The sequence below is a fragment of the Pristiophorus japonicus genome, chromosome 6 (genome assembly GCF_044704955.1).
Source record: "Pristiophorus japonicus isolate sPriJap1 chromosome 6, sPriJap1.hap1, whole genome shotgun sequence".
Taxonomy (NCBI): Eukaryota; Metazoa; Chordata; class Chondrichthyes; family Pristiophoridae; genus Pristiophorus; species Pristiophorus japonicus.
The window spans coordinates 259,531,667-259,553,908 of record NC_091982.1 but is presented as its reverse complement, the minus strand read 5'-3'; the positions used below and the strand labels follow the sequence as shown (position 1 = coordinate 259,553,908).

At 46.3% G+C, this 22,242-nt stretch overlaps 1 protein-coding gene across 3 annotated transcripts in view; it reads right to left on the bottom strand.

Annotated features, from left to right (window-relative positions):
- Positions 1-22,242, bottom strand: part of mecom (MDS1 and EVI1 complex locus) — a 462,101-nt gene that overhangs the window by 70,956 nt on the left and 368,903 nt on the right. For all 3 annotated transcript variants that reach the window (XM_070882495.1, XM_070882492.1, XM_070882493.1), the window contains exons 3-5: positions 8,427-8,529; positions 5,576-5,774; positions 358-505 (exon numbers count right to left, since the gene is read on the bottom strand). In XM_070882495.1, the coding sequence (XP_070738596.1) occupies positions 358-505; positions 5,576-5,774; positions 8,427-8,475 (396 nt within the window). In that variant the 5' untranslated portion in view covers positions 8,476-8,529. The remainder of the gene's footprint in view (positions 1-357; positions 506-5,575; positions 5,775-8,426; positions 8,530-22,242) is intronic.

Below are 22,242 nucleotides of genomic sequence, written 5' to 3'. Positions count from 1 at the left end.
CAATTTACATTATTGCATAAAATAAAAATCTACTCCATTGATTACCTGGGAGTAGAAGTTTGTTTTTAAAAAATTACTCTTCATTTTTAGGTGGAGACCAAGCATACCTGAAGTAGAAAAACTCTTACCTTTAAAAGGTATTTTTTATATTTTTGCAAGCATTTTAAGAATTATAAATGGATTGAGAAATGTCAAATTTGCATTAGAAAATCCAAATCGGTCCAAAACACACACTCTCTTTCTCCGGCTAAATTCCTTCAGAAGAATGCGGCGTACTTTTGTGAATTTCTAAAGCTTTTTTTCTTTCCTAGTCTGGTGACAATTGAAAGTATAAGGCATTGAAACCCTTCACCATACCTTGGCGCAGTTTTCACACTCGTAGTGCTTGCCACTGTCATGTGACATCTGGTGACGAATAAGATTCGACTTCCAGTTGAAGGCTTTAGGGCACTGGTCACACTTGTACTCTCGCTCCTCCGTGTGTGTTAGCAGGTGTCTGTCCAAGCTGTTGAGTCAGTAAGAGAGAGGCCATCACTCCCTTTCTCTAGTTATCAATGACTCTGCCTCGCCTGTACCCAGTACCAGCATGTGGGAGACCAAAACGCTTTCATCTCATCACCTTTCTCAGTGTAAAATGAGCTGGATGTAGTCCTCACTACCTCGGGGGATCAAGGGGTATGGCGAGAAAGCAGGAATGGGGTACTGAAGTTGCATGTTCAGCCATGAACTCATTGAATGGCGGTGCAGGCTCGAAGGGCCGAATGGCCTACTCCTGCACCTATTTTCTATGTTTCTATGTTTCTATAAGGGGACAATTTATTACAGCTGGGGCTCTCCTCGCCTTAAATGATTAAAAGAAACACATTCCAGTAGTGTTTCTCTCAATTCTTTGCCCTTCTCTCCAATGGTGTGGAGTTTTGCTGGGACTCTGGTTCAACGCCCCTGGCAGCTTCCACCACATCACCAATGTGTCCTCTCTTTACGTGTGAGTGTCGATGGTACAATGAGTGGTAGGAAGCTATTTTACTGATGTCCGCACCCAGGCACTTCCTGGCAGGAGTCAGTGGCTGAGAGTTAGGAGTGGATCTCTGGCTAATCTAGTGACACGGAGGCCAGTTATAGCACATTCCAATAAATGTTAGTATTTTTTATTTTGGTTCAATATATATTTGCTTTGGTATAATAATGGAAAGCCATGTGGGGCTAAATATCTGCACATTTCACATGTCCAAGTATTCACTGAGACTTTCATTTTCTTTGTAGTTCTGAGCAAGATATGCAAAGTCGTGAGACAGAGTGCTTCAGTAGCTTTGGCTGGATTGTTGTGGGGCAGGGTAAATTAATCAAGGGATACCGTCCCTGCTCCGATCAGACACAGCTCAACTGAGCAGCTATATGCATGGCGCCCATGGAGATTGCTCACAGCATTACTAATTTTCCATCGTTTTCCGACTGCCTATGTTTATGGAGTTCTTTTTCTGGCAAACTCTGCGAAGCAATAAAGAAAGTAATGTAGATCCATCGTTCTCAAGACTTCAATTCTAAAGAACGTGCTTGCTTACTTCACAGCTGTCAGTCAACTGTGTCCCTGTGACTAGGCCCCACCTGCCTCCAGTCTGTCAGCAGTGAGTGAACTTGCTCCTGGCCACACTGCTGACTGACAAGTTGAAAGGTAAAACAACGAACTTTACATTCCTGTGGCTCAAGGATTCTAGGCAGAACTGAAAGTGGATTGTTTTGGCTCATGGGTGTTTGAGAAGTGCTCTAAACATAAACAAAGAAGGGCCACGTCTAGCTTTAATGTCTAGCAGTCACCACCACTGGACTTGATGTCAAAATTAGCAGTGGCATTGCAGAATGGATTACCTACTCTGACCTGGAGCTTGCGATCCCAATGACGGCGTACACTCAACTTAAGCCAGCCATCATAAGCCTTCTAAAAGGCTCCACAAGTTCCGGGTTTTCACATGCTCTGCGCATGCATGAAAACCCAGATCTTACACAAGAACATAAGAAATAGGAATAGGAGTAGGCCATACGGCCCCTCAAGCCTGCTCCACCATTCAATAAAATCATGGCTGATCTAATCATGGACTCAGCTTCACTTCCCTGCCCGCTCCCCATAACCCCTTATCGTTTAAGAAACTGTCTACTTCTGTCTTAAATTTATTCAATGCCCCAGTTTCCACAGCTCTCTGAGACAGCGAATTCCACAGATTTACAACCCTCTGAGAGAAGAAATTTCTCCTCATCTCAGTTTTAAATGGGCGGCCCCTTATTCTAAGATCATGCCCTCTAGTTCTAGTCTCCCCATCAGTGGAAACATCCTCTCTGCATCCACCTTGTAAAGCCCCCTCATAATCTTATACGTTTCGATAAGATCACCTCTCATTCTTCTGAATTCCAATGAGTAGAGGCCCAACCTACTCAACCTTTCCTCATAAGTCAACCCCCTCATCTCCGGAATTAATCTAGTGAACCTTCTCTGAACTGCCTCCAAAGCAAGTATATACTTGAAAGCAAGGTATGCCACGAGAGATCTACCGAACTGACTGGAAATTCACTTTTGCTGGTGTAGATTTGGGCTATTTACCCAACTACTGCCCAGCAAATGCTCTCAAAACTCTTACACCTGGTAAAAGCAGGCGTCAGACATGCTTTCACCAGCGTAAGGGTTAATATAAATCTTAAATAAAAAATTGTTAAATAAAAAATGATCCACCAACACTTAAAATTAGGTTATGCAAATTTTGGCCCAGATTAAAATGTTTAAAATTATTTTTCAAAAAAGTACTTTTTTTATTGTATCTGCTGTATGAATGGACTTCTAATTAAATTTGAAAATGAGAACATTTATTTTTATTGCAGTTGTCTAAATTGTTTAATTATTTCGGGATTCCATTAGGGTTTATGGACATTTCATTGGTAAATGGAATCCTCCTTTCTCATTGGAGGACCTAGCCCACATGATCCCAGGGATGCTTCTGAACCGCCTGCGTCCCTGGGATCCATGGGTCTTTACGCATGTGCATGGCTACAGGCCCACGACCCAAACTCTCCATAGCTGTGGAGACAGAGGATAAGTTCGGAAATATTTTGCCGGTCAGAGGCATAGTCCGATGGTTTGCCTCCGGCCACAAAAGAACAAAATATTTATAAACACTATGGTCATCAATGAACAAGATGAAAAATCTGTGGTGATATTTCAGCCCTATAATATATCTACTCCCATCGTCCTGATCACCCATGAGATAGCTGCGTTCCTCTAATTCTGCCCTCTTGAGCATCCCTGATTATAAATCGCTCAACCATTGGTGTCTTTGCCTTCTGTTACCTAGGCCCAAAGCTCTGGAATTCCCTCCCTAAACCTCACTCTCTCCTTCTTTAAGACATTCCTTAAAACCTACCTCTTTGACCAAGCTTTTGGTCACCTGCCCTAATTTCTCCTTATGTGGCTCGGTGTCACAATTTTATCTTATAACACTCCTCTGAAGCACCTTGGCTCATTTTACTACGTTAAAGGCACTATATAAATACAAGTTGTTGTTGCTGTTGTCCTATTGCACCTTCATCCTGGTCATTGGAATGTGGGAAGGGAAGACCTTGAGATAATCACTATCACTAGGGGGGTAGTGCTGGACAGGCTAATGGGACTCAAGGTAGACAAGTCCCCTGGTCCTGATGAAATGCATCCCAGGGTATTAAAAGAGATGGCGGAGGTTATAGCAGATGCATTCGTTATAATCTACCAAAATTCTCTGGACGCTGGTGAGGTACCAGCGGATTGTAAAGCAGCTAATGTAGCTCCTCTGTTTAAAAAATGGGGTAGACAAAAGGCAGGTAACTATAGGCCAGTTAGTTTAACATCTGTAATGGGGAAAATGCTTGAAACTATCATTAAGGAAGAAATAGCAGGACATCTGGATAGGAATAGTGCAATCAAGCAGACGGAACATGGATTCATGAAGGGGAAATCATGTTTAACTAATCTACTGGAATTCTTTGAGGATATAACGAGCATTGTGGATAGAGGTGTACCGATGGATGTGGTGTATTTAGATTTCCAAAAGGCATTCGATAAGGTGCCACACAAAAGGTTACTGCAGAAGATAAAGGTACACGGAGTCAGAGGAAATGTATTAGCATGGATAGAGAATTGGCTGGCGAACAGAAAGCAGAGAGTCGGGATAAATGGGTCCTTTTCGGGTTGGAAATCGGTGGTTAGTGGTGTGCCACAGGGATCGGTGCTGGGACCACAACTGTTTACAATATACATAGATGACCTGGAAGAGGGGACAGAGTGTAGTGTAACAAAATTTGCAGATGACACAAAGATTAGTGGGAAAGCAGGTTGTGTAGAGGACACAGAGAGGCTGCAAAGAGATTTAGATAGGTTAAGCGAATGGGCTAAGATTTGGCAGATGGAATACAATGTCGGAAAGTGCGAGGTCATCCACCTTGGGAAAAAAACAGTAAAAGGGAATATTATTTGAATGGGAAGAAATTACAATGTGCTGCGGTGCAGAGGGACCTGGGGTCCTTGTGCATGAATCCCAAAAAGTTAGTTTGCAGGTGTAGCAGGTAATTAGGAAGGAGAATGGAATGTTGGCCATCATTGCGAGAGGGATGGAGTACAAAAGCAGGGAGGTCCTTCTGCAACTGTATAGGGTATTGCTGAGGCTGCACCTGGAGTACTGCGTGCAGTTTTGGTCACCTTACTTAAGGAAGGATATACTAGCTTTGGAGGGGGTACAGAGACGATTCACTAGGCTGATTCCGGAGATGAGGGGGTTGCCTTATGATGATAGATTGAGTAGACTGGGTCTTTACTCGTTGGAGTTCAGAAGGATGAGGGGTGATCTTATAGAAACATTTAAAATAATGAAAGGGATAGACAAGATAGAGGCAGAGAGGTTGTTTCCACTGGTCGGGGAGACTAGAACTAGGGGGCACAGCCTTAAAAAACGGGGGAGCCAATTTAAAACTGAGTTGAGAAGGAATTTCTTCTCCCAGAGGGTTGTGAATCTGTGGAATTCTCTGCCCAAGGAAGCAGTGAGGCTAGCTCATTGAATGTATTCAAGTCACAGATAGATAGATTTTTAACCAATAAGGGAATTAAGGGTTACGGGGAGCGGGCGGGTAAGTGGAGCTGAGTCCACGGCCAGATCAGCCATGATCTTGTTGAATGGCGGAGCAGGCTCGAGGGGCTAGATGGCCTACTCCTGTTCCTAATTCTTATGTTCTTATGTTCTTATTGGACACATATGCCCTCTACATATGGAACATTTCAAAGGTACAGCACCTGTTTTAAAAAGTGAAAATTGCAAACATTTCTTTTCTTGAACATTTTACAAGCAGTTCTCTTACAACAAAATAGAATTGCGTGGCCCTTTTGTCAAACATTATTGAGAGGAGACAACATTTGTTGACGTCACCCAGGGGACAGAATTGAGCTGCAGGGGCTGAACCTCAGCAAATAACATTTTCCCGATTGTTCCTTGGTGTCTGGTGGTACAGTACGTTGAATTAGTATGCCAAAGAAACTCACAAGATTAGTTTGAATTGCTGCACTCACCTTTGAGTATCTGGGTATACTCCATCGCACTCTTTACACTCGTGAAGTTCGTCTTCACCGTTCAGCTTCCGTTTGAAGTCTTCGTCTACCATAGAGAATGCAGTGGGGGAATTGTTGCAGGTAAACTTCTGATGGTCCAGCAGCTCTGCCTTGCATTCAAAGAGCTTATTGCACTCATCACACCGATACTCTCGCTCCTCTGTAACATTGAAACGCCACTTCATAAACTTGAACCGTGATTCAACTGAACTTTAAGACTTAATAACTCCAATTAATCATTATCAATACTAGATGTGGTAAAAGTCCATTTCACTCGCAGTAGAACCAACCACTCCTCTCAATTAATGATGCCACATGATGCAGATTTTATATGGCCGTTAGTCAATAATCAATTAAAGATGGCCTACAAATAATGGTTAGCAGAATCACACAGTCCATGGTCCACATAACCTTCCCACACCTCAAGATCCAATTAGAGTTCAGGTTATTATTGAAAGCCACCTTTCGACATTTCACATTCGCACCCCAAAGTCATCAACGACAAATGGCGAGTTGTGTTGTGTTTTTACTTTGAAATTTAAAAAAAAAAAATATTCCAACAACAGGGCCAATATAAAATGAACCAAGGTATTTTTCCTACATGCTGGCTGACATTTGGGGTGGGATTGTTGGCATATATCGAGTGGCTATGTTGACATATTTCAAGTTGGTGCCTTCATATAGTTTGAACATAATTTAATCAAAATGGCCAGCAGCAAAACACAGCCATAAGGTAGACATGTACAGTCCATGAATAAATACTGAAATGCTCTACAGGGCTGGTAATCAGATGAAAGTGCCCCAGAGGGATAGTAACCATATCAAAGTGTCCCAGAGGACTGGTAAGTGCATTAAAATGCCCCAGAGGACAGTGATATTATTGAAGGCTAACTGTGTCTCCGCTCTACAACCCAATGCTCTCCAACCATGAATTGCATGTAAATTTATCACATACTATGTGAGCTAGATCCTCTTGACAATTCCTTCACCTTCTCCCCAGAACACTTTAATTAGAGTTGGCATGAACCCCAATTCAGATCATTCCTCTAACATCTGCAAGTTCCATCCTTAAAACTTGGAAGCCCAAGGAGCATTGGCGATTCTGTTGGCCAATCCCGGTGCCCGGCAGTGTGGAATTCTGCACTGGATGTGGGAACTTTATGTTTTGGACGTATGCCTGATGCCAGAACTAAATTCCTGTTTGACTCTTGGATTCCATCAGACATCAAGGACCTTCATTGGCTTTCCCTGGTTCAGATTCAAGCAGCTCCCTTGAGAAGAGAGCCAATTATTCAGAGTAATGTCCTAGCAAACTGTGTGCCACCCAGCCCTTGCCTTTTTGTAATAAATCGCTGATATTTTGTTTGCCAAGACATGATTATAAACAGATTTGGGGTTTCAGTCTTCTGTACACGGTTATAATAAGTGTCTTTTATTGCACAGATTTTTTTTTTGGTTCTTTCATGGTCAAAATTGCTTTTCTTTCAAAGTGCAGTTCCAAAGACATTTTCTTACACAATGAGAAATTAGTTTGACCCACTTCAAAAAAAGCACATCGAATAAGAAAACGGTGACTTCATATGGTAACAATGGGAAGGAAGTCAATTTATTACACACAGCTACTTACAAAACAAGCAGTCACTGCCAGGATCAATGGATCATGGCCTTTAATATCTCCAAGAATGTTTCTTATGAAGAAGAGAATAGACCAACTGAGTGTATTGTATCAGCAATGCATGCAAACTGCCAAATGCTTGATAATTAATCTTCTGTTTTCATCACTGGTGTACGGCGTATTTAAAATGCAACTTCAGGCACAAGATTAATATTTTAATCCAACCGCATGCAACATCAAAAAGGGACACACAGTCCCGGCTGCTGGGAGAACAAAGAGGAAAGCAGCCACAACTGGCGTGAGCATCGGACTGTTTCCACACAACCGGGATCACGCTACTCAGGGACGAGGCGTTTCACCACAGTGGAGTCAAGGGCTGGAGAGTTTCACCCCTTCGGACACCGTGAACTTTGTGTCGGAGTCAGAGTGGACAAGTAAATTTATCCCAACTCCAACTGCAGTGAGTGTGACAGCACCTCCTCTTGCTGTCATCAATACAGACTGTTCCAGCCTACTGAAATAGAATCTCTTCACTGTAGCTCAATGGGGACGTTCGGATTCCAAAAAGCAGGACTCTTCTCTCAAAATACTTTTTAACCAGTATTTGGCACCAAGAGAAGAAAAACACTTAACTATTTTAAAAAAAGCAGAAAAACTTGAGATTAACACTAACAATTCACTTAAATCCCATTAAAAAAAAAAATGGAAGTTAATGGGAAGTGTTTAATTTTTATTAAAAAATAATCTCGGTCTGGCCCGAGCTACTCTAGAGAATCAGAACATTATCGAAGAGCTGAAGATGATCACTTATGGAACAGATAATGCATTAATAAAACGTATTATATGGTCATTGCAATGTGGAAACAGGAGGACATCATATTGGGAGTCAAACCATCCAAACTTGCTGGCATCTCAATGTTGCTGCGTTCAGACAAACTAGTTACTTTTGACATGTTCTCAAATCAATGAAATAAAAACAGGTTGTAAACATTTGTAAACAACGGCGCTGTGTTTTGCAACAGCGCAATGATAATTCACATCAATGAACAGCCTCGCTGAACAGGATTGGGTGCAAAACATTGAATGTGTTTGTGTGTAACCTGGCCAGGACATGTGCTTTTGACCAACTTGGAGGTGCGTTACAACACGCAGAGCGCAGCAGTCGGAGATTTTCAAGGCAGTGACACAGTTACCCACCATGTATCGCTGGTGCCATCGTTTCCTGTGAGTAGCCTCCACTCTTCATCAACACTAAGAGCTCCTCCCCAGGGCTAATGTCTCGTATAATTCTGTAAAAAATCTGAACAACAAAAAAAAACACAGGTTGCACTCAGTATGAATAAAATAATTGGCCCTAGTGTGCGACAGGCTGGAGGGTGCTTCGGTCAAATATGGCAGGGACACTCATCTGCTGTCACTCCACTCTGTCACACACTGCCTTTTACCCAGCCTTTCAAGTACCTGGGGGCAGATCTTCAACTTGGCGCCTGTGATATCAATGGAAATTAAAATCAGGTGGTTTCTTTCTTGGGCAGACGATCTACAATGTCAGACTTACGCTTGGGCAGCCTGTTGAAAATCTACCCCATAATGCTTCACCCAACAACCAAAACAACAAACAGATATATCTAAACATTTCAAATGCATTATATTTTAGGATCAAAGTGAAGACACTTACAAGGTACAGAGCCACGCTGGGGGTGTGTTTCACGAGTTAATATCGATCAGCAGCACCTCCACACAGCTCACATAAATCAATCTTATCGCCGTTATGTATTGAGACTTTCTTTGTATATAAAATATGTTTCTCATAATATAATATAGCCTCCCAGGGCATTGCTTCTGGAAAGTCAGCAGATGCACTAAGGTGTTTAAAATTCTGAAAGGATGGAACAGGGTAAATAGAAGCAGACTGTTTCCGGTAGTGCAGGGGTAAAGTACGAGGGTTCATAGATACACGATTAGATGGAAGAGATGTAGAACAGAGGGCAGGGGAAACTTCTTCACACAGAGCGTTGTGAGGCTGTGGAATTCACTTCCAGGGTCAGGGGTTGAGGCAGAAACTGTCAACATTGAAGATTAGATTGAATAGGTGGATGTAGGATAATAAGTTGAAGGCATATGGGAACAGGGTGGGTAAATGTGATTAGAACAATAAGGGTGAACATGGACACAGACTGCTTAGGACAAATAACCTGTTTTCATGTTGTGCATTTCGATGCATCCGAAATATCACGGGACGTAAACGTGATGCTTATTTGAAGTGCATGATACAGACAAGACTTTTAACATATTATAGATATGCAATGGTGATGTTCAGCTTCATTCTTTACAAAGGTTTGAAGCTACTCCTGGATGCTAGTGTTTCTGGTAGCCTGTTATCTGAACATTCGGGGGCTCAAAGTGTGCATTCATTCCAACATACTCCCACCGCAACTTCGGCAGGAATCAGCTGGAACAGCCACAAGCTCCACGGCAACCCGGATGTGTCAGATACTGGCCTTGGACTGCCGTTTCCTGGAGAGATTTGTGGGGACTGACCCATCTGCCTGGTCCTACAAGACCATCAACTTAATGGGGAAGGTGGTGTGGGATAAAGTTTGGGATTCCCTTAGTTGGAAATTCTTGTGCCCTGGCCTTCAATCGAGACCCAGTGTGGATATACCTGGCCTTATCAGGCATATGCTGTTAACAGGGGGGAGCAGGGGGGGGAGCGGGGGAGGGACCAGGAGCACCTCCACCCCACTTGCCGGTAAGCTTTGGCCGTTATTTCTAGCCTCTTTGGCGGGGGAGTGCTCCAGATATACCCCAAGCCATCAAAGGTCTGCTATTCGTGGCCACGCCCCCTGACCTCATGAACTTCAGCAAGGTCAGCCATGGGCAAATGTACATCATCGATCACCCATCACCCCCACCCCATAGATTTTATAAACCACAGGTTTGGAAGCATTTATAACCTATCCACCAGCTCATTTCCAGTTATGATGAAGGACCCCAACCCAAAATATCAACCTGACTTTTATTTTGTCAGGTGCTGATGAACCTGTTTTGTAGCTCATTATTTCCACCGATGGAACAGGCTTCACAATAAAACTTATTTTATGCATTTTATAGTTTTCTGCGTAAAAGAGAGCTGCTTGTATCAAGCATATTATAAGATAAATAACTGAAAATAAATGTAAGTAAAAAAAGAAACATTTTCACACCTAAAGCACAGGTCTGAAGAAATCCACTAAAACCTTGGATATCTGAACATTTTACCAGCAAGGTTAAGACATCCATCTACACTGCATCAATCTGCAATTACTAACCCATCCAGCAATAAGTCACACTGATGTAACTGAAAGGATTATATTCAACATCATCATAGGCGGTCCCTCGAATGAGGATGATTTGCTTCCACGAGAGTTCACAGATGTTTCAATGAAGGACCCGATGTTCCAGTCCTGAACTCCAGTTGAGAGGGTGGAAGATGCCTGTGTGTGGATTTTTTTAACATGTGGTGACCGTTGCACATCAGCCACACACGGGCTCGACAGAGCTAGGCCTTTATCCAGTGGCAAGGGTTAACCATGATGACTGGTAGACCTGCTCTGCTGCATGGGCCTAGTGCACACACATATCGCAGTGTGGGCTGGCCCGTGCTGCCCCTGGGCCCTCGGCTCTTCTGCGACCCGTATCATCATTTGCCGCCCTTCCGCTACGATCTCTCACAGCTCCTCCGCCAAAAACATTCACCGCAACCCCCGCCACGATCTCTCGCCGCTCCTCCGCATCAAACAGTCGCCAAACCTCCGCCACGCTCACTTGCCGAATCTCAGCCACAATCTCTCATCACTCCACCGCCTCGACATTCCCACTCCTCCGCTGTACCTGGGCCTCGCTGATGTTCCTGCCCGCGCTGCAAATGGTGACCTGGGTTTTGATGACTTCACCCAGTCGCACACCTCGAAATCATCGCACACTTGGAGCAGCTCATGCTTTGGTATGCTCTTTCATAGCCCAACCTGCGGAGGTATTCTCTGGACCTATATTATATTCAACAAGGATATGCTAACTGCACATTTAATATCTTACTTGGGTTTAACAATAAATACATGGGCAGAAACGGCATCAAGTGTGATGATCCTGTTGTCTTCAGGTGTGATGTGTCTATCTCTCATATCATCCCCCTCACCCCCTCCACCATCACCCCTCCCTCACCCCTCCACCATCAACCCCTCCCCACCCCCTCCACCATCAACCCCTCCCTCACTCCCTCCACCATCAACCCGTCCCTCACCCCCTCCACCATCAACCCCTCCTCACACCTCCACCATCAACACCTCCCTCACTCCCTCCACTACCCTCCTCACCCCCTCCCACCATCACCCCTCCCTCACCCCCTCCACCATCAACCCTCCCTCACCCCTCTCCACCATCAACCCCTCCCTCACCCCCTCCACCATCAACCCTCCCTCATCCCCTCCACATAACCTCCTCACCCCATCCACCAAATGCTAAACCAAGATACAAAGATCACTGTTCCACATCAACCCCTCCATCACCCCTCCACCATCAACCCCTCCCTCACCCCCTCCACATCAACCCCTCCCTCACCCCCTCCACCATCATCCCTCCTCCCTCACCCACCATCAACCCATCCCTCCCCCTCCACCATCAACCCCTCCCTCACCATCAACCCCTCCCTCACCCCCTCCACCATCAACCCCTCCCTCACCCCCTCCCACCATCAACCCCTCCCTCACCTCCACCATCAACCTCCCTCTCCCCTCCACATCACCCCTCCCTCACCCCTCCACCATCAACCCCTCCCTCACCCCCTCCACCCATCAACCCCTCCCTCTCCCCCATCCACCATCAACCCCTCCCTCACCCCCTCCACCATCATCCCCTCCCTCACCCCCTCCACCATCAACCCTCCCTCACCCCCTCCACCATCACCCCTCCCTCACCCCCTCCACCATCAACCCCCCTCACTCATCAACCCTCCCTCACCCCTCCACATCAAACCCCCCCTCATCCCCTCCACCATCAACCCCTCCCTCCCCCTCCACCATCAACCCCTCCCTCACCCCCTCCACCAGCACCCCTCCCTCACCCCCTCCACCATCAACCCCTCCCTCCACCCCCTCCACCATCAACCCCTCCCTCACCCCCCTCCACCATCAACCCCTCCCTCACCCCCTCCACCATCAACCCCTCCCTCACCCCCTCCACCATCAACCCCTCCCTCACCCCCTCCACCATCAACCCTCCCTCACCCCTCCACCATCAGCCCCTCCCTCACCCCCTCCACCTTCAACCCCTCAGCAACCCCTCCCTCACCCCTCTCCACCATCAACCCCTCCCCACCCCCTCCACCATCACACCCTCCCTCACCCCCTCCACCATCAACCCCCCCCTCCACCAACCCCCCTCACCCCCCCCAGCAACCCCCCCCTCACCCCCCCACCATCAACCCCCCCTCACCATCAACCCCCCCCTCACCCCCCCCACCATCAACCCCCCCCTCACCCCTCCACCATCAACCCACCCCTCACCCCTCCACCATCAACCCCCCCTCACCCCCTCCACCAACCCCCCTGCTCACCCCCTCCACCAACCCCCCCTCCCACCCCCTCCACCAACCCCCCTCCTCACCCCCTCCACCAACCCCCCCCTCACCCCCTCCACCAACCTCACCAACTCCCTCCACCAACCCCCTCCTCCTCACCCCTCCACCAACCCCCCCTCCTCACCACCTCCACCAACCCCCTCCCTCACCCCCTCCACCAACCCCCCTCCACCACCAACCCCCCCCTCACTCACTCCACCACCAACCCCCTCCTCACCCCCTCCACCAATCCCCCTCACCCCCTCCACCAATCCCCCCCTCACCCCTCCACCAATCCCCCCTCACCCCTCCACCAATCCCCCCTCCTCACCCCCCCCACCAATCCCCCCTCCTCACCCCCCCCACCAATCCCCCCTCCTCACCCCCCCACCAATCCCCCCTCCTCACCCCCCCCACCATTCCCCCCTCCCACCCCCCCCACCAATCCCCCTCCTCACCCCCCCCCACCAATCCCCCCCAACCCCCCCCCTCAACCCCTCCTCACCACCCCACCAACCCCCTCCTCCACCCCCCCACCCCACCACCCTCCTCCACCCCCTCCACCATCAACCCCCCCTCCACCCCCTCCACCATCAACCCCTCCCTCACCATCAACCCCCTCCTCACCCGCTCCACCAACCCCCCCCCCCACCCCATCCACCATCAACCCCCTCCTCCAACCCCCCCCACCCCAAACCCCCTCCACCAACCCCCCCTCACCCCCTCCCCATCAACCCCCCCCACCCCCTCCTCCAACCCCCCCTCACCCACTCCACCAACCCCCCCCTCCTCACCCACTCCCCCTCCTCACCCACTCCACCAACCCCCCCTCCTCACCCACTCCACCAACCCCCCCCTCCCACCCACTCCACCAACCCCCCCCTCCTCACCCACTCCACCAACTCCCCCCTCCTCACCCACTCCACCAACTCCCCCTCCTCACCCACTCCACCAACTCCCCCTCCATCAACCCCCCCCACCAACTCCCCCTCCATCAACCCCCCCCCCCTCACCCACTCCACCAACCCCCTCCCTCACCCACTCCACCAACCCCCCCCCTCACCCACTCCACCAACCCCCCCTCCTCACCCACTCCCCCTCCTCACCCACTCCACCAACCCCCCCCTCCTCACCCACTCCACCAACCCCCCCCTCCTCACCCACTCCACCAACCCCCCCCTCCTCACCCACTCCACCAACTCCCCCTCCTCACCCACTCCACCAACTCCCCCTCCATCAACCCCCCCCCACCAACTCCCCCTCCATCAACCCCCCCCCCTCACCCACTCCACCAACCCCCTCCCTCACCCACTCCACCAACCCCCCCCCTCACCCACTCCACCAACCCCCCCCTCACCCACTCCACCAACCCCCCCCTCACCCACTCCACCAACCCCCCCCCTCACCCACTCCACCAACCCCCCCTCACCCCCTCCACCAACCCCCCCCTCACCCCCTCCTCACCCCCTCCACCAACCCCCCCCTCACCCCCTCCACCAACCTCCCCCTCCACCAACCCCCCCCTCACCCCCTCCACCAACCCCCCTCACCACCTCCACCAATCCCCTCCCTCACCCCCTCCACCAACCCCCCTCCACCACCAACCCCCTCCTCACCCCCTCCACCACCAACCCCTCCCTCACCCCCTCCACCAACCCCCTCCACCACCAACCCCCTCCTCACCCCCTCCACCATCAATCCCCCCTCCCCCACTACCGAACCCCGTGCCCTGAACAAATTTGTAAACTTTGAATTAAAATTGAAAAACAACAAAAAGTACATCATCAAGTTGGCACTGCAGCCAATTTATTGCCCACCACGGCACAGACCTGTGCCATGGAGGAGGGGAGAGGGGCTTTGGTGTGGCATACGTTTTAAGTGGAGCGGCCTAATTTGACTAGTTTTGCTTTAACTGGAACTCCACCAATGTGCCCCTTTTACAGATTTCTGTTGTTACGGTGGAAATGAGTGAGGTTTGTGCATTTCACCACCAGGTGGCTCCTTGCAACCAGGGATCCCTGAGCAGTTGCTGAAATTAAGAGCAATAGAATTTTTGAAGTGGGTGTCTCATTGCTAGAAAGGTGTGCATTTGGTTTTATTACTTTGTCTGACAGCAGGCTCTATATAAGATAAGAAAAAACCTTCTCTCCTTATCTGTGCCACTATGGGAAGGCAGTTTTAATAAGATGGAGGGAGCTGAACTTCTATTTAATGCTCACAACACAAATTCTGTTATTTCTCCAGACATTCTATCGTCTACTTGGAACACTTTTTAAAGCTGTAGACTTTTTCCAGACCTTTTGGATTGCCCTATCCAGAGGGGTGTTGATGCCTAAACTGAAATATATAATTCAGCATTGAACACAGAGGGGAAAGCACAGAAATGCAAAAATCAACTTATGCCAACAGAATCGAGCATAAACAAAACGGTTCACTTCATTCAGAGGATGCAACAAAACAAGAATTATTCTCTTACCAAGACAAAATACTGTAGATGCTTGAAGTCTGAAGAATTCATCTCTGTACAATTTGCCACCCCGCTTTATCGATAAAGAAATAGCAGGTTTTAAGTGGACCACAATGAGACCTCTGCTTTTGATGTAACTCCTTCAGTTCATTTTCCTCTGGAGAGACCTACACTCTCTCCACCTCAACGTTACCACCATTACTCCCACAATTAACTCTTATCTCCACCTACTGTTACTAATACAATCAATTTAGGGTCTGTAATAGGTTATGTAACACACTACTTCACTTGAAGATATATAGATGTAGGATCTTGCATAGTTCTGCACATCTTGATTGCGCTGTATACACTAAGGTTTATGGGTGAGAGACCTCTCTTGATAGAGTGGAACCTAGATCTAGCGATAAGGCTAGAGGGTTGAGGGGATACAATCTGTGCGAAATGAGATCAATAACTGTGGTGGGGCTGCTGAGCTGATTAATACACAGTCAATAGCATCTTTGAGTTCCTGGCCAAATTGTTCAGAATTCACTGTGCTTAAGTTTCCCCTCCTCCTCCTCACTTGTCAAAACTCTAATTTTCTTTGTTTTGTGTAGCCGATAGATGGTGTTGCACTGAGCGTTGCAAGGTAAGAACTGGTGCAAAAAAGGTACAGAGAAAAATCTCTCCAGGTACTGTATAATGCAGCATTACCCTGAAAATGGAAAGGTTCTCTTGGTACTCAAAGGATTCATGAAAAGATGGGCACGGTGCTGTAGTGCTTATGTTACTGGACTAGTAATACAGAGGCCTGGACAAATAATCCAGAGAATGAGAGTTCAAATCCCACCGTGGCAGTTTGAGAATTTGAATTCAGTTTAAAAAACCTGGAAATAAAACACTGGTATTAGTAAAAGCGACAACTGTTGGATTGTCGTAAAAACCCAACTGGTTCACGAATGTCCTTCCTTTAGGGAATGAAACCGGCCATCCTTACCCGGTCTAGCCAAATTCAACTCCAGTCCCAGATCAATGTGTATGACTCTTACTTGCCCTCAGAAGTGGCCTAGTAAGCCACTCAATTGTATCAAGGATGGGCAATAAATGCTGGTCTTGCCAGCAATGCCCACATCCCAAGACAGATTTTTTATTAAACTCTCCCCACACCCAGTATTAAATAGACAAGATTTATATGGTATATAATTTACACATTTGGAATAGGTCAGGTGGCCTGCTCTATTAATAGATGTGACTGCTCACATGTGCTGACAGGGGTAATGAATAATTGCAGACCTTTCAACTTTCCAGGAAGTTAACTGGGATAATACAAATGGAACTCGAGGACTATTGCTCCTAATGGTTAATAACAGGCTCATTCTACTTACAGAGTCCTGTAGGTTTACACAGCTAATGCCACAGAGAGGCAACTAAACCTTCCTTCACATGGATGACCATTGCCAGCGGACACCTCGTGTTCCTCCCACTTTTCACACACATCTCACAACTCCCCACAAGCTGAAGGCGGTGTCAAAGTGCTCCTAATAAATGCATCCGTTTCCTGGTCTCAACAGTGGTCGCAAGTCCAAAAACAGAGTCCACATAAACTTGGCCACAATGACATTCCCTTCATTCCTGCGTTGTACGCAAAATGAAGAAGCAATTTGATACAATAGTTGAATTTGTTTTAAATTGGCACCTTACAGTTAGATGGTAGTTTCAGCTCAACTGGCCCATGGATTTTAGCCCTGCTGGACTAGGAATTGAGCTATTTCCTGGGTCAGGTGCAAATAAAAACATGATGACTGAAGACTGTATACCATATTGGATCAGATCTGGGTTTGTCCTGTCGATTGAATCAAGTTTGAGTTTTTGATTTGCTCCCTTGCACACTCACACAATAGTTTGTCTAACCGTTCAGTTAAACATAAGAATTAGGAGCAGTAGGCCATTCAGCCCCTCAGGCATGTTCCGCCATTCAATAAAAACATAACATAATAAACAGGAGCAGGAGTAGGCCAATTGGCTCCTCGAGCCAGCTCCATCATTCAATAAGATCATGACCGCTGCCCATAACCCTTCGTTCCCTTATCGCTCAAAAATCTGTCTATCTCCACCTTAAATATATTCAATGACCCAGCCTCCACAGCTCTCTGGGGCAGAGAATTACATAGATTTACAACTCACAGAAGAAATTCCTCTTCATCTCAGCTTTAAATGGATGGCCCCTTATTCCGAGTTTTAGTTTCTCATAGGAGTGGAAATATCCTCTCTGCATCCACCTTGTCGAGCCCCCTCATTATCTTATATGTTTCAATAAGATCACCTCTCATTCTTCTGACCTTCAATGGGTATAGGCCCAACCTACTCATCCCATCTTCATTAAGTAAGCCCCTTCATCTCCGGAATCAACCGAGTGAACCTTCTCTGAACAGCCTCCAATGCAAGCATATCCTTCCTTAAATACGGAGAACAAAACTGCACGCAGTACTCCAGGTGTGGCCTCACCAATACCCTGTACAGTTGTAGCAGGACTTCTCTGCTTTTATACTCTATCCCCCTTGCAATAAAGGCCAACATTCCATTTGCCTTCCTGATCACTTGCTGCACCTGCATACTAACTGTTCATGCACAAAGACCTGGCTGATCATCTACCTTAACTCCACTTTTCCAGCCTATTCCCATATCCCTTAAAGTCTATCATTCTCAGTCTTTAATATGCTCAACAACTGAGCATCCACAGCCCTCTGGGGTAGAGAATTCCAAAATTTAAACTACTGATGTTTATTAAATAATTGTTTTTGCTGCAATGCAAGTTATTGGTGGTGACCCAACATATAATTTTAGATAAAAATACTTTTCCCACTTATACCAGTGTACAGTAACAGTCCACTCGGGAATGTGTTGGACATGCAGAAAATTCTTTAAACTTTCATTCTTGAGCCAATGGTGTCATTGAATGGCTGTGCGGTACCAGCTGATACTTGGTGCTTTCTCATTTTTTGATATACCTTTAGATCTCTGAACTGTAACGATAGTCAGTGGCTTGTAAGGAGAGAGACCTAACACTGCACAGAGAGTTGGCAGAGCCCCGGACATCCAGAAGAGGGCCACATGATACTCTTCAATAGGCAGTTAAAAAGAACAATTGAGCCCAACTTAGATTCACACAGGAGAACAATTAAAACCAAACATCTGAAAGTGGAAAAGCACCCCTGAGTTTAACAGTCAGGCTGTATCATTTCTTGTATGGCATCAATAATGTAATAAGTGTAATATTTTTGTGTATTTATTTCTTGAATATAAATGTAAAGCTATGTATTAATGCTGGCTGTGATTGTAATAACGGCCCTTATTAAAATGTGAGACATGAGAAATGCACAGGGCATGCTCAAGTTGCTCGAAAGAGTTAATATGAGTTGGCCATTGTCCTAACCCAAATATACCAGAGATGGTCCAACACTATAGGCACAAATATCGCCGCGCTTCTCCAGAGCAAAATATCTTGATGGTGAAAAAGTGCTGAATAACCCATCCTTATCCTCCCTGCACCCCCATTCTTGCACAACTGGTGGTGTGAGGGAAACATTGATATGATAATTAGTGAGAGCTACTAAAAAAATGTTTGTAATTATGTACGTTTCACCAACTCCAACTCACAGCGAAGCAGGTACCTCCACTCACACTTCAATTCGTTAAGGAAAATAAACAAATGCCCACATACATAGACACCTAGACATACATGTGCATACTTACATACATAAACTTGTGAATAAAATGCTAATCATTACAGTCTCTAATTTAAAGGCACCAGACAAGGTAGCAGACGGATGGCCTGACTGCTTAAATCATGAGCAACTTTGACACTTACTGCGTTGCGCGGTCAGTTTGCCGATTGTGAAACCATGGTAACAAGCCAGTACCCAACTGTTGCACTTGATTTAATGAGCACGAACACTGCTCAAAACGAGTAAAACAAAATATCACTAGGGTGTTATGGTCAGCTGGTACTTGCACAAACGATTGAGCAAGCCAATCATTCTACAACATGGCAACAGGGGCACATCAGAAATGGTCGCATTTCATTCAGCGCCTGCATTTGGGATCCCGAGACCGACCTTATCCATTCAGTGGGCAGTCCATTACTCCACTAACCATGTTAAATCAGACACATTACCCAGTGTAGGTGTGGAAGCATTACTCAGGGCCGTTTAATACTTTCAGCTACCTGGGAAGTTCCCGGAATACAAATTTTCTGTGATATAGTTAGGTGAAAAATAAATGTGTGGGGGGGTGGGGGGGGAACTCACACAAAGCATTGCTGAGTTTGAGGAACGTACAGAGTCACAGAACATTTTGGTTGTAGAAAGACTCTTTAAATTGCTAAAGAGCTCCCGCAGTCCCAGAGGGTCGTGTGCGTAGGCTGATATAGCCTTTGCTGGGCTGTTGGTTGTGCATTGCTATTCACAGGCGAATCGAATATTTCAGTACAAAGCAGATCTGTACAAGGAGAAAAATTGCACAATGTGCAGCATGCAACTTGGAACAAGCTCCCAACACTGAACGAGGAGGAGGGTACAGACATTTACAAATTATGAATGGCAACAAGAACATAAGAAATAGAAACAGCAGTAAGGCCTTACGGCCCCTCGAGCCTGCTCCGCCATTCAATAAGATCATGGCTGGTCATGAACTCAGCTCCACTTCCCCGTCCGCTCCCCATAACCCCTTATCCTCTTATTGTTTAAGAAACTGTCTATTTCTGTCTTAAATTTATACAATGTCCCAGCTTCCACAGCTCTCTGAGGCAGTGAATTCCACAGATTTACAACCTTCAAAAGAAATTTCTCAATAACTCTGTTTTAAATGGGCGGCCCCTTATTCTAAGATCATGCCCTCTAGTTCTAGTCTCCCCCAGCAGTGGAAACATCCTCTCTGCATCCACCTGGTCAAGCTCCCTCATAATCTCATACGTTTCGATAAGATTACCTCTCATTCTTCTGAATTCCAATGAGTGGAGGCCCAACCTACTCAACCTTTCCTCATGTCAACCCCCTCATCTCCAGAATCAATCTAGTGAACCTTCTCTGAACTGCCTCCAAAGCAAGTATATCTTTTCGTAAATATGGAAACCAAAACTGCACGCAGTATTCCAGGTGTGGCCTCACCAATAACTTATATAGCTGTAGCAAGGCTTCCCTGCTTTTATACTCCATCCCCTTTGCAATAAAGGCCAAGATACCATTGGCCTTCCTGATCACTTGCTGTACCTGCATACTATCCTTTTGTGTTTCATGCACAAGTACCCCCAGGTCCTGCTGTACTGCAGCACTTTGCAATCTTTCTCCATTTAAATAATAACTTGCTCTTTGATTTTTTCTGCCAAAGTGCATGACCTCACACTTTCTGACATTATACTCCATCTGCCAAATTTTTGCCCACTCACTTAGCCTGTCTATGTCCTTTTGCAGATTTTTTGTGTCCTCCTCACATACTGCTTTTCCTCCCATCTTTGTACAGTCAGCAAACTTGGCTATGTTACAATCAGTCCCTTCTTCTAAGTCGTTAATATAGATTGTAAATAGTTGGGGTCCCAGCACTGATCCCTGCGGCACCCCACTAGTTACTGGCTGCCAACCAGAGAATGAACCATTTATCCCGACTCTCTGTTCTCTGTTAATTAGCCAATCCTCTATCCGTGCTAAAATATTACCCCCAGCCCCATGAACTTTTATCTTGTGCAGTAACCTTTTATGTGGAAACTTATCAAATGCCTTCTGGAAGTCCAAATACACCACATCCACTGGTTCCCCTTTATCCACCCTGTTACATCCTCAAAATATTCCAGCAAATTTGTCAAACATGACTTCCCCTTCATAAATCCATGCCTGACCGAATTTTGCTTTTCAAATGTCCTGCTACTGCTTCTTTAATAATGGACTCCAACATTTTCCCAACCACAGATGTTAGTTTCCTGCTTTTTGTCTGCCTCCTTTTTTTAAATAGGGGCGTTACATTTGCAGTTTTCCAATCTGTTATGATTACTGGTCGTGTTTATCAGTTTATTTTTTTACAAAAGTCAATGAAGGTGGTGTTGGAGGATTAAAGACTGTGAGTAATCCACAACTTTGATGAGCTTCGTAACGTTTATTTACCGCAGCAGAGCTACTATGCTGATTTTTGACTGTAATACACATATGCTAATGTATGTACATGGTAAAATCCACACAGTATAATGAGAGGCCCTGAAATTCTGTGGGGATTCTCCTAGTTTTTGGGTGTGACCACTGTGACAGAGACTACAGCTGTTTACATTGTTTATTGGAGGGGGGGGAGGCTGGTCCGCTGGAATTATAGTGCGAGACTGGAAGGAACCCTGCAGAGTTTCAGGGCCATAGTGTGAACTTGCCACAGCTGGGAGCCCCACACCAGGACCTGAATGTGTGCTTTACGGTGTGCAATTATCTGTGCTTGTACATGTTTTCGGTAATCCTTTCAGAAAACATGTTAAAATAAATGTCCTGTCTGCATGGCCATGTGGACATTAATGTTAGATAGTAAGGCTGGTATTCTGGAAGAATGAGACCAAGCATGAGATCAAACACACAAAGGGGCCATTTTCATCCAAACCCATCTTGGGAGCTATATCTGCACAATATACACACGTACACAAAAAACATACATACAAGCATATCTCTAAAGTGAAAGACATACACAATAAACATATATACACACACAATAAAGTACACAAAATAAAAGCATATATGGAACAAAATACAAACAGTAAATTCATACAGTAATAAATGCACAAAGACATACAAAGTAAAATACACAAACATATACACATTAGTAAAATAGACAAATGCACACAGTAAAACATCCATACACACACACACACACACACACACACACACACAAATTTTGACCTGACTCGCTGGGTGGGAAACCCTTGGGATAGGGTGCATAGTTGGTTT